The following is a 12,181-nucleotide window of genomic DNA, read 5'->3' on the forward strand; positions in this document are numbered from 1 at the left end:
TGTTATTTATAAAGAAAAAAAAACTTTATTAAGGATACATTGTCTTAATTCCTTTAAGATTTAGCTTATTAAAAACTTCCATACATACATCCTCACACCTGCTTAATCTAATTCAGTGTCACAGGGAGCTGGAGCCTATCCCTGGAGCACTGGGCACAAAGTGGGAGACAACCTTGGATGGGGGCCAGGCCATCATAAACATCACACACACTAACAGGGGTGGTGGGGGCTGGCAATTTACAGTTGGCAATTAACCCAACAGGTTTGGAGATGTGGCAGGAAAACCCCCACAATCACAGGGAGAACATACAAAATCCACATGGACAACAACTGGGCACAGATTCACAGCCAGAACGCTGATCTGTGAGGCAGCAGCACTGCACCCTTGTTAAAAAAGGCACCTTTACTGATAATAAACACTCTTGGGATAACAAAACAAGCAAGGCCTATCTGGTTGCATAACAAAGGTTAGTAAGTGAACTTAATAAGTTAGGATTAAATAAGAAGAAGCAACTCTTCTGCATATAATGCAAAACAAACACTTTATTGCCTCAATTTTCAAGTAGCTCCGATTCACAATGGCATAATCTAAAGCCAGGTGACACATTTTCCAGCGTAAGAGGTTATTCGATCAGCACTGGGGCCTACACACAGTCACACTATTTACCTCACCTTTATTTACTCTTGCACAATTGTCTCTTTTATGATAAGAATTCCCCATTTATACAAATGCATAGAGGCAGAAAATCTCCTGTGCAGACTTGAGTTTGTTCCAGGGAAGAACAGAAAGAGCGGAGTTTCAGTTTTCACCTGCTGGTTAATATCCAGGTTTACCTACAGAATAAAATGCAATTGACTTTTCTTAGTACATTATAAGTGGTATATGTAAGTTGCACTGACGATTTTAAACACAAGAATTTCATGTTCATTGGAAACATTCATGGACGAGGGCCACAACACAGAGAGGCACCATAATGTTCTGGAAGAAAGGTGTGTATTACCAGGAAAAAAATACAAATACAACTGTTATTTATTATACACCATCTCACTCTCTGAAGGAGACAAAAACAAATATTGGATCCATGAACAGCAGTTCACCAAAGGTTTCTATCACATAAGATGGTGCTGTGTAAGAAACATTATTCCTTATGTAGAGCCCCTCCTTCAACCTCTCCCTATTGTATTCCTCATGTTAAACATAAGTGGCCTCCATTTTACTGTTTGGCTTGATGAACTCTTACTGTTGGCTGTAAGGACAAGTGGGTAATTGTATTTCAGCAATACTATATATACATGTTGGGTAAAAAGATAGTGTGCAATGTTTACAGTAACAAAGAAGTTTTTATTAAAGAATTTGGACAGAATTGTACTGTTGTGTGCTGAATATGAGAATGATTTTCAAGGTAATTTACAAATGGCATGAACAAGATATTAAATACCAGTTCTCAAAATGAGAGCGAAAAACCCATATTATATATATAAAGCATATAATGTTAAATTAAGAAGCATGTGGTATCTTCGTACTATAATGGTAAGTGAACTGGCGGTTCAGTGACTGTGCATAGTAAAACATTAAGCTGTAGGTGATAAGCTGACACAGGGGCTAGTGAGGCTACCTCAGAGCATAAAGGGACGATTAACACAGTACTTCTACATCTCTTTCTAAGGTGCATATTAGGAAGGACAACCATGGAAATCCTCTTTGGTTATCTATCAAGAGCTAAAGGTGTGCCATACAGAACAAAAATAAGGTCGGTTCAGATCTGATTCCATACATCAGTCTTGTTTCAATGTGTTAAATCTAGTTAGCGCAAAAATTGAGATGACTTAACAATCTAAAAGGCATCAGCAAAGAATATCTGGAGCTGTGCAATCAGTTAATTAAATCTCTATTCGTAAAACCTGAAGACATCACCATGTCAGATAACTGGAGTCTGATCCTAATGCAATCTTAACTTCATGCACTCATACATACGCACTACCACCACCCAACTATATCTGGCATAAAGGACCAATTCAAGCAGCTCATTGTGTCTGTCATATTCAACTTGGGAGAACAGGTGAAAATGCAAAATTTCAGGTGTTCTGAAACGGCAGTTCAAAGAAACTGTAGGAATCTTCAGCCCCCTCTTCGAGATTCAGCTTCTTCCAGAAAGACTGAGGCTTCTTGTGCAGTTCCCTTCGCACACATCTAGGACATGGCTGGGATTTCGATTTACACTGTGCATGGAAAACTGCTCCACATCCATCGCAGCTAGAGAGACAATTGAAGGGAAAAAAGTTAGCAACTGAAAGAAAAAAAAATGTCCACTCATTAATCATCTCCCTACTTGCATAGGCACCAAATACATTGTCTTCTGCTACCTGACCCTTATGACTGATTGATTGATTGATTTACAGACAGACAGATGAATGTGAATAGGTGCAATAGTTGTATGCCAACAATGGCAGTTTGGGCACCAAAGCACAACATTATTAAAGTTAAATGGGATCATTGGATTACTGAATAAATAAAATAAGTACCATTTACATGCACACCTGCATGAATACATTAGTGTTTCACTTGGATATCTTGTAATCTTAAATTATTCCGCTGTCCACACTCTATCCAGCACACTTGTATAGGAGTTTCCACTGCCCTCAGCCTCATCCCAAACAATCTCCATGTCAGCATATGCACCCACCACACCAGAACCAGAAATACACCTACCTGACCGTTTATTTCGATCTGGACGGCTTTCAGTGTTTTGGCAGCTTTTTCAGCCAATCAAAAATCAGATAGACATAACATTGACTAGGCTACCTGTATAAAGTTTAAATAAGGTCTGTGTAACAAACGTTGCTTATTTAAACATTACAAAAAGTGAAAAACAAATATTTTATGTAGATTTTGGGATCCTTGAGTGCACTTGGAGGTCCTGGAGCACAGATGGCTGAAAATCAGAAGTATAGGAGTTGATTAAAAAAAGTACTATATAATAAACAGAAAGGGTACTATATAATAGAGATTAGACAGACAGATAGATATTAAAGGCACTACTAGATAGATAGATAGATAGATAGATAGATAGATAGATAGATAGATAGATAGATAGATAGATAGATAGATAGATAGATAGATAGATAGATAGATAGATAGATAGATAGATAGATAGATAGATAGATAGATAGATAGATATGAAAGGCACTATATAATACATAGATAGATAGATAGATAGATAGATAGATAGATGTGAAAGGCACTATATAATAGATAGATAGATAGATAGATAGATAGATAGATAGATAGATAGATAGATAGATAGATAGATAGATAGATAGATAGATAGATAGATAGATAGATAGATAGATAGATAGTCACTGGCTGGGGGTGGTACCCGGCTGGGACACCCTAGAGGACCGGAGGAGGGCTTACGCCTCCCCCAGACCACATGGGGGCGACCACCCTGGTTGCTATGGGGACCACGGGTACAGAGCTTTGAAGCTCAGCCCCGAAGGGGCCCATGGTCACCGCCAGGGGGCACCCCGATGCTTGGGGAGTGCCGGCGGAAGATTGTCGGGAGGCACCTGGAGCACATCCAGGTGGTCATAAAAGGGGCCGCCTCCCTCCATTCGAGGGCTGGAGTCGGGAGGTCGAGAGGACGAGGTCTTGGTGGAGAGGCAAGGTGTTGGGTGAAATAACGATGTCTGCCTGTCTGTGTCTCGGCCGAGCTCCACGATAGATAGATAGATAGATAGATAGATAGATAGATAGATAGATAGATAGATAGATAGATAGATAGATAGATAGATAGATAGATAGATAGATAGATAGATAGATAGATAGATAGATAGATAGATAGTGATTGAGGGCAATGTAGAAAATGCCCTGTATTAGGCAAACTGACAGATTAATAAAGCAGTATTAATAAAAATTGTGCTGTATGCCAATGTGTTTGGTGTAACTAGCTAGTGTGAAGATGGGCACAATAGGAGGAGGCTTTATACAGGCTGATGGCTGTTGTCAAAGAAGAGCCCTGGTAGCACCTTTGGAATAAGCTGGAAGCTAATCAGGACAAAGTGTCATGGGCAGGGCTGACAGCAGCATTAGTCACGATCACTAACATTTTACTGTAGTCCAATGAGATCCCGGTTAGACTCTCTACCACACACTAGGTTCAGTAGTACAATATAAACATTAGACCAAAACTGACCAACTTTCTTTTCTTCTCTGAGGATCACTGCAAAGTCCAAACTCCATTCTCTTTTATAAAAATATTTGCATTTGCGAACGCCCCACCTGCTGCAAGGAACCTGCAAGAATGTGCATTTCTGCCGCTCATTCACAGGTAACAATTGCATGTGCAATGTTTTAGATTCTTTTCATGTCATAGAACAGGAGCAATAACTAATAAATGATGCTAATTGAAACACGATAAATTAGGACAATGTAAATCACTTAATTTTGCCAAATCGCAGTGCAGCCTTCCTTATTTGTCACATCCCCTGAAATCCAATGTTGCACCCCAAGTTGGGAACCCCTGCACTCATACAAATGATAACCCTTGATTTGGTCAAGTCTATGATGCCGAATTTACAAAACTCTCTAAAGCCCTACAGTATTCCCATATTAATTCTGTCTTCCAGCAGGAGTGAATATGTACATTAAGGCTCTGGCAAACCCTATGCCAACACCCATTGCTGGGAGAGCAGGCAAAAGACAGGCTTTCTAATGCAGATTACTGTGTTCTTGTTTGTTTACTCTGATTCTACATAATGTACTTGCTAATGAGAAAAAAGCCCACCTCCTGCTCATTTGCATGTCAAAGTACATTTGTGGTAAAATCTGGAATTGAGCTCATTGTGTGTTACAGCTCTGGCCACTGCTTACTAGCCAGAGATGGAGGATATTGTGCAGATTATCTAAAACACGAAACCAGCAAAATTATTCACATGGCAAACAAAGCATATGCCCAATAAAACTGAGCATACTAAATGTATTTTTCAAAACCCATTCAGAGTTGAGGCTCAATATTACGGTTTTTAAAAATTAAAAAAAACATCACCTTCATTTTTATTTCCAATTTATTTACCACACAACAAACTGATCTCTTTAAATGCAAATTACATCTTGCCTGAAGAAGGGGCCCGAGTTGCCTTGAAAGCTTGTATATTGTAATCTTTTTAGTTAGCCAATAAAAGGTGTCATTTTGCTTGACTTCTCACTAAATGCAAATTTCAGAATCTTTGCTAGGCTAGGCCAATACTTTTACAGTATACTCAAACTTTTATATACCCTTTAAAACTATAAAATAGCTCCACTGGGTAGTAATGATTATTTTATCATGTTATTAACGCCCCAAGTATTTCTGTATTATTGTTTTAGTAACAGTCACTATACAACTTGGTTTTTAATTGACTTGGGCACTCCTTTGGTCAACTGATAATCTCTGACTTGGCATCTTGCTGACTTACAGACTCCTTATCAAACCTGCACAAGGAAACACCAATAAGAATACAAAAGAAGTGGCTGAAACACACTATAATGGCCAAAGGTTAATGTTGAACTGAAGATTAAACAAACAAAGAGCAAATTCTGAACACCCATGTAACACACAGTAAACAGTGTTTTGGTATTCAGTAAAAATCGAAATTCCTCCTCCTGCCCAAGGCTGCAGCCAGCTGTTCATGGACTTAACCCTCTGGCCAGTGGACTTCATGACCTATTCTCATTATTGATTTTATTATCTACAAAAAAAAAAAAAGTTTAGACAAAATGACTCATAATACAAGTATGCAAGGAAATAAACACTGCCATCTTTCTTTAAAGGCTCTGCCTCTGTTTGTGAATTCAGGTGGACAAGATAACATTTGTCAAATGTTTAGTGATTTTTTGGGGGAAGGACAATTGACTTTGATTAGTTTATAATTGAGCATACAATTGATACGACCCATAAACAATAGCATGAAATGTACTAATCTGGGGTATTACACAGAGTACAATATCACAAAGAGTATGGTCAAGCTGAAAGTGTATTAAAAACAAAATAGGAAAATGTAATATTCAGCATTCTCAAACCCTGTTAACCAAATTCAAGGCCAGCAGCACTGAGGCATTAGGGGAAAAAAAGCCCTGTTCTGGGTGCCAGACAATTTCAGTACACTCACACACAGCCATACTGGCAGAGGGGCACATGCTGCAATCACCAATCAACCTAAAAAGTGTGTATATGGGGCACAATCCCCCAGAAAAGGCTTAGCAATCTGTATTGTGCAATTCCTAGGCTAGAAGCTTAGTTATGAGAAAAAAAGAGCAAAGAAGGAATGGAGAAAAAAAAAAGGCGGAGTACGGAAAGACGATGCAAACTAGAGACGGAGTATAAAACAAGCCTAGAAATTCAAAGTCAAATGGCACTGCAAAAAGTGGAAAATCACAAGGAAAGGGAAGGGTCCTAAGAAGATGAGCTTCTTTTTGTTTTCATTATTTCAAAATAACTATAAGAGAAGTAGTGAGTTAATCCAAAAGCTAAGAGAGGGTGTGCCCGGCACTGTCACCTTTAATAAATGGCAGAATTAATACATAGTGACGCTAAACATCCCATTGTGGCAATCGCACCAGGACTGTAAACAACAGAGCTGTGTCCACAATTGAAACACCACAAAACAGTGGCACCCGTGAAACTACATTTTGCTGCACAGATAACAACAATAACGTTTTAATTATATAGCACCTTTCCCATGCTTAAAGTGCTTCACAGAGTCTCAGAAAGAACAGCAGGGTATATAACATTGCATACAAATTGTAAGAGGCACTCATTACTTAGGTTATGTTAAATTGTTAGGAGTATTTTCTTAGTTACAGTGCATCTGGAAAAAATTCACAGCGCCTCACTTTTTCCACATTTTGTTATCTTACAGCCTTATTCCAAAATGGATTAAATTCATTTTTTTCCTCAGAATTCTCCACACAACACCCAATAATGACAACGTGAAAAAAGTTTACTTGAGGTTTTTGCAAATTTATTAAAAATAAAAAAATTGAGAAAGTACTTGTACATAAGTATTCACAGCCTTTGCCATGAAGCTCAAAATTGAGCTCAGGTGTATCCTGTTTCCCCTGATCATCCTTGAGATGTTTCTGCAGCTTCATTGGAGTCCACCTGTGGTAAATTCAGTTGACTGGACATGATTTTGAAAGGCACACACCTGTCTATAGAAGGTCCCACAGTTGACAGTTCATGTCAGAGCACAAACCAAGCATGAAGTCAAAGGATTGTCTCAAAGCACAAATCTGGGGAAGGTTACAGAAAAATTTTTGCTGCTTTGAAGGTCCCAATAAGCACAGTGGCCTCCATCATCCGTAAGTGGAAGAAGTTCGAAACCACCAGGACTCTTCCTAGAGTTGGCCAGCCATCTAAACTGAGCGATCAGGGGAGAAGGGCCTTAGTCTGGGAGGTGACCAAGAACCCAATGGTCACTCTGTCAGAGCTCCAGAGGTCCTCTGTGGAGAGAGGAGAACCTTCCAGAAGGACAACCATCTCTGCAGCAATCCACCAATCAGGCCTGTATGGTAGGGTGGCCAGACGGAAGCCACTCCTTAGTAAAAGGCACATGGCAGCCCACCTGGAGTTTGCCAAAAGGCACCTGAAGGACTCTCAGACCATGAGAAAGAAAATTCTCTGGTCTGATGAGACGTAGATTGAACTCTTTGGTGTGAATGCCAGGCGTCACGTTTGGAGGAAACCAGGCACCGCTCATCACCAGGCCAATACCATCCCTACAGTGAAGTATGGTGGTGGCAGCATCATGCTGTGGGGAGGTTTTTCAGCGGCAGGAACTGGGAGACTAGTTAGGATAAAAGAAAAGATGACTGCAGCAATGTACAGAGGCATCCTGGATGAAAACCTGCTCCAGAGCGCTCTTGACCTCAGACTGGGGCGATGGTTCATCTTTCAGCAGGACAACAACCCTAAGCACACAGCCGAGATATCAAAGGAGTGGCTTCAGGACAACTCTGTGAATGTCCTTGAGTGGCCCAGCCAGAGCCCAGACTTGAATCCGATTGAACATCTCTAGAGAGATCTTAAAATGGCTGTGCACCATTGCTTCCCATCCAACCTGATGGAGCTTGAGAGGTGCTGCAAAGAGGAATGGGCCAAACTGGCCAAGCATAGGTGTGCCAAGCTTGTGGCATCATATTCGAAAAGACTTGAGGCTGCCAAAGGTGCATCGACAAAGTATTGAGCAAAGGCTGTGAATACTTATGTACATGTGATTTCTCAGTTTTTTTATTTTTAATAAATTTGCAAAAACCTCAAGTAAACTTTTTTCACGTTGTCATTATGGGGTGTTGTGTGCAGAATTCTGAGGAAAAAAATGAATTTAATCCATTTTGGAATAAGGCTGTAACATAACAAAATGTGGAGAAAGTGATGCGCTGGGAATACTTTCTGGATGCACTGTATGTTAAAATGTTTGCCTCTTTATGAGTGCATAGTCAATGGGAGGTTCTAGCATGACCCCCACAAGCTAAATTGTAAATGGAATACTCTATTTTTTACCTTTCCGACAACAGACTAATTCAGTTTATGATCTGCCTTACAGTTGGTAAGGCATGGAAGGGCAAACAGTTTCAAACTGACCGTCCTGAACGTATTGAGGTACTAAAGTGAAGCTTATGTCAGTTTGCCATAGAAAAGTAACAACCTTTAAGTATAGAAAAGAACTGAAGTTTAACAAGAGAAAGCTAAGATTGTAGTGAAACAGAGAAGAAACCTTTTTTTCCTTTTTTTTTGCCTTTTATTCTGCGTATGTAATAACTTTGGTCTGAATTTTTGTGATTTGTTTCTTTATAAATTTTCACTAAACCTTTTTAAAATGAACTTTCTTGGACTGAGAAATCAGTTTTGCTACACGTTTGACTCATGCTGGATCTTGCCTTGCCAACTCATTAGCTGGTCAACTTTGGAAGCCTAGAAAAGGCTACACAAATAATATCTGCAAAGAACACTAAAAACAGATTAATGAAGGATATACAAAGCATTAAATAGAATAAAAGACAATAAACCGGAGTAAGATGCTAAATTCAATACTAGAAGAAAAGCCTGAACAAATAACACAATTTGTGATAAAACTCACGCATACACAGATTATACTGAGAACCTGAACAGAGAGGTAAGCTGAAAGGAGCATTGGAATGTTGGGTTAAGCTAAACGCCTTCCTGAACAGATGACTTTTAAGTTGTTTTTTAAAAGAATCAACTGAGTCAGCTGATCTAATTCATTTAGGGCGGTCATTCGAAAGTCAGGGGGCTATATAGCTGAACTTGTCACCCATTGTGCGGGGCACAATAAGATTGACAGAATCAGTGGACCTTAGTGGGTGAACAGGAGCATAATGATGGAGAAGGTCGCCAATGTATTCCAGTGCCAGGTTATTTAAAAGCGTTACAGGCTAGTAATAGAATTTTATATTTTTGTTTCAAACCTAGTTTTTGTTAAACTTGACTTGGTTATATGGAATGTTATTTGATTTTAATACAACTAATAAAATGTTTAAAAAAAATAAACATAATTTTATGTTCAATCCTGAGGCACAAAGAGAGCCAGTGAAGGTGAAGCAGGATGGGTGTGATGTGCTCGCTGTTGCTGGTCTGTGGAAGGACTCTTGCAGCAGAGTTTTGAATCAGCTGGAGCTGTGATAGAAAATTAGAAGGTGAATTTGCCAGTAGGGAGTTACAATAATCGATGTGGGATGTGATAAAAGAATGGACATGTTTCTCAGCATTAGAAAAGGGAAGGAAACAACGAACACGGGATACGTTACGGGAAACAAAATTATGAATCTGGATGCATTTCCATAAAACATGAATGAATGAAACAGACATCCTCGAAAACAGTCCAAGATATTTACTGATATTTACTATTTACTGTTTCACATCAATGGCCTCAGTTGTTAAATGAATCTTAAAGGTTTTATGTCTATAAAGGATAAGCAAAACTATTCTGCACCTTACCGTTTGGTTGCCGAGTCCTGAAATGGATAAATAATTTGTGCATTCTGACAGATCTCACAAATGAATCCCTTCTGACTGCACAAGCTGCAGCTGTAGACATGAGAGCTTGCAAACTTTATAACTTTTGAAAGAAATGGAGCGAGTTTTCCATCGATAACCTAAAGAAAAAACAAGGACGCACAAAAGTTGAATATTAAACGTATATGCTGCGACTCCCTAGCAATTTTTCATAGTTAAAGTTCAATATATGCTGTAAAAGGACATGGATCAGAGGTTTCTAATTAATCAGGCCAAAGACTTCATCATGTCAAAATAAAAAGTACGTGACATTAAACAGTTTACAGAGAGAACCTGTTATTTTCAGAAAATAAAATCATGCAACAGTAATTGAACAAAAGAACTGATTAGGTGCACACAGATAAAATAAACTGAGATAAAGGGATATTAATGGCATTCTTGTTACCAATTATATGTAAACTAGGGGGTACCCCCATTCGCTTTGTTCGCCAGCCACTTCAGATCAATGCCGCTAGCGTTGTGAAGATGGGGGGCTGAACACACCCCAAGGAGATGTGCTTGCTCCTCCGACACCTGCTCTTAAACAGTGATACAATGGGAAACAAAGTTTTTTTTTTTTACCTCCTCTTTGTTCGATCATCTGCTGCTGCTGTGCCATGTGATCTGCATCTCACGCAGCGCTTCAAACATTTAAAAGCCTGTACAGCAGCTGTCCTACTCTTTGTCTTTTATTTCCGGCCCCAGGAGTGGTTAAATCTCTCTCGGCACAAACTCTCGTCTTGCAAGACGCGAGTTCTTGATATTTTTTTGTTTATTATTTAAAAATGGAATAAGAAACTGAAAATCTAACAACATCACATTAAAGTTCGATAAATTCTGAAAAGAATGATAGAGAACATATATATGTAGGTTTTAAAATAAGCCCGATTTAAAGCGTGACAAAAAACGTCACCATTGTACTTTTAGACTTAGGATTTTATATACAGAGAGTAGATATTGTATCTATCAACCCCGACCTCACTTGCACATGGGAAGACAAGTCAGCAAAGTACAATCAGTCCCCATACTGGTCCACCTGCCATTCCCTTCTGTCCAATGGCTCAGCATTACAAGTGCGGACAATTCTATTTAAAGTAGATAGGCAGGTATTAACAGCCTGTTCTGGGCACAGCTCAGAGGAAGAATGAGCAAGACTGAAGATTTAAGAAACTTTGAACACTTTATGGCAAGAGGGTGCCAGATGCCTTGGTATAAGAATTTCAGGAAAAGCAATCCCATTTGGTATTCAGGTGTCACAATTACATATCAAGACATGGTCAACTCCAAAATACATCAAACAATCGGAAACAATCTCTTATAGAAAGTGGCCAACAGAGGCCGATGTAAGTTAATCAGAGTCAAAAATGAGCTTCAGTCAGTCAGCACAATGTGGGGTACAGCAGTGGTACTGAAAGAGGCATATCCAAGTCAATAGAAAAGGAAAGAGCTAAACTAGGCCACAGAAAGTACTTTGGAGACTGGTGATTCAAAAGCATCTTAAAATGCTGTCACAGAATTTTTAAAATCTGTAAATGGTAACAGCGAATCTAAATTGTGAAAAAAAAAAAAACCCACACCAGCTCTATTATTCCTGTCCCAAATTACAGTATTTTACACTTCATGCATTGCATCTCAAAGGAAAAAAAACAAGAGTTGAGATATTTGAAACTTTTGAACATTCTGGCAGCCTCAATGCTGTTCATGCACCGTTCCTTCAAAACGTATTCAGACCCCTTCACTTTTGACATATTTTGTTATGTTGCAGCCTTACGCTAAAACCATTTAAATTCATTTTTTCCTTTATCAAACAATAGTCAGTACCTCAGAAAGGCAAAGCGAAAACAAGATTTTAGGAATATTTGCAAATTCATTAAAAATAAAAAAAACATATTGACACAAGTACTTGAGCCCTTTTCTACGACACTTCAAATCTGGGTGAGGTGCATCCCATTTTATCGATCGTCACTGAGATGTTTCAACACCTTGGCTGAAGTCCACCAGTGGTAAATTCAGTTAATTGCACATAATTAGGCAAGGCACACACCCGTCAATAGAAGGTCCCACAGTTTAGTAAAAACCAAGCCAAGGAGGTCAAAGGGTCTGCCTGCAGAGCTTAAAGATAGAATTGT

General features: G+C 39.1%; 1 protein-coding gene across 1 annotated transcript in view; it reads right to left on the reverse strand.

The window, feature by feature from the left end:
- Nucleotides 1-523: 523 nt before the first annotated feature.
- plekhm3 (pleckstrin homology domain containing, family M, member 3) overlaps nucleotides 524-12,181 on the reverse strand; it is a 104,669-nt gene continuing 93,011 nt past the window's right edge. Inside the window, exons 7-8 of the mRNA XM_028808037.2 lie at nucleotides 9,996-10,153; nucleotides 524-2,254 (exon numbers count right to left, since the gene is read on the reverse strand). Of these exons, the coding sequence (XP_028663870.1) occupies nucleotides 2,077-2,254; nucleotides 9,996-10,153 (336 nt within the window). The 3' untranslated portion in view covers nucleotides 524-2,076. The remainder of the gene's footprint in view (nucleotides 2,255-9,995; nucleotides 10,154-12,181) is intronic.

This window comes from Erpetoichthys calabaricus, chromosome 8, assembly GCF_900747795.2.
Source record: "Erpetoichthys calabaricus chromosome 8, fErpCal1.3, whole genome shotgun sequence".
Classification (NCBI taxonomy): Eukaryota; Metazoa; Chordata; class Cladistia; order Polypteriformes; family Polypteridae; genus Erpetoichthys; species Erpetoichthys calabaricus.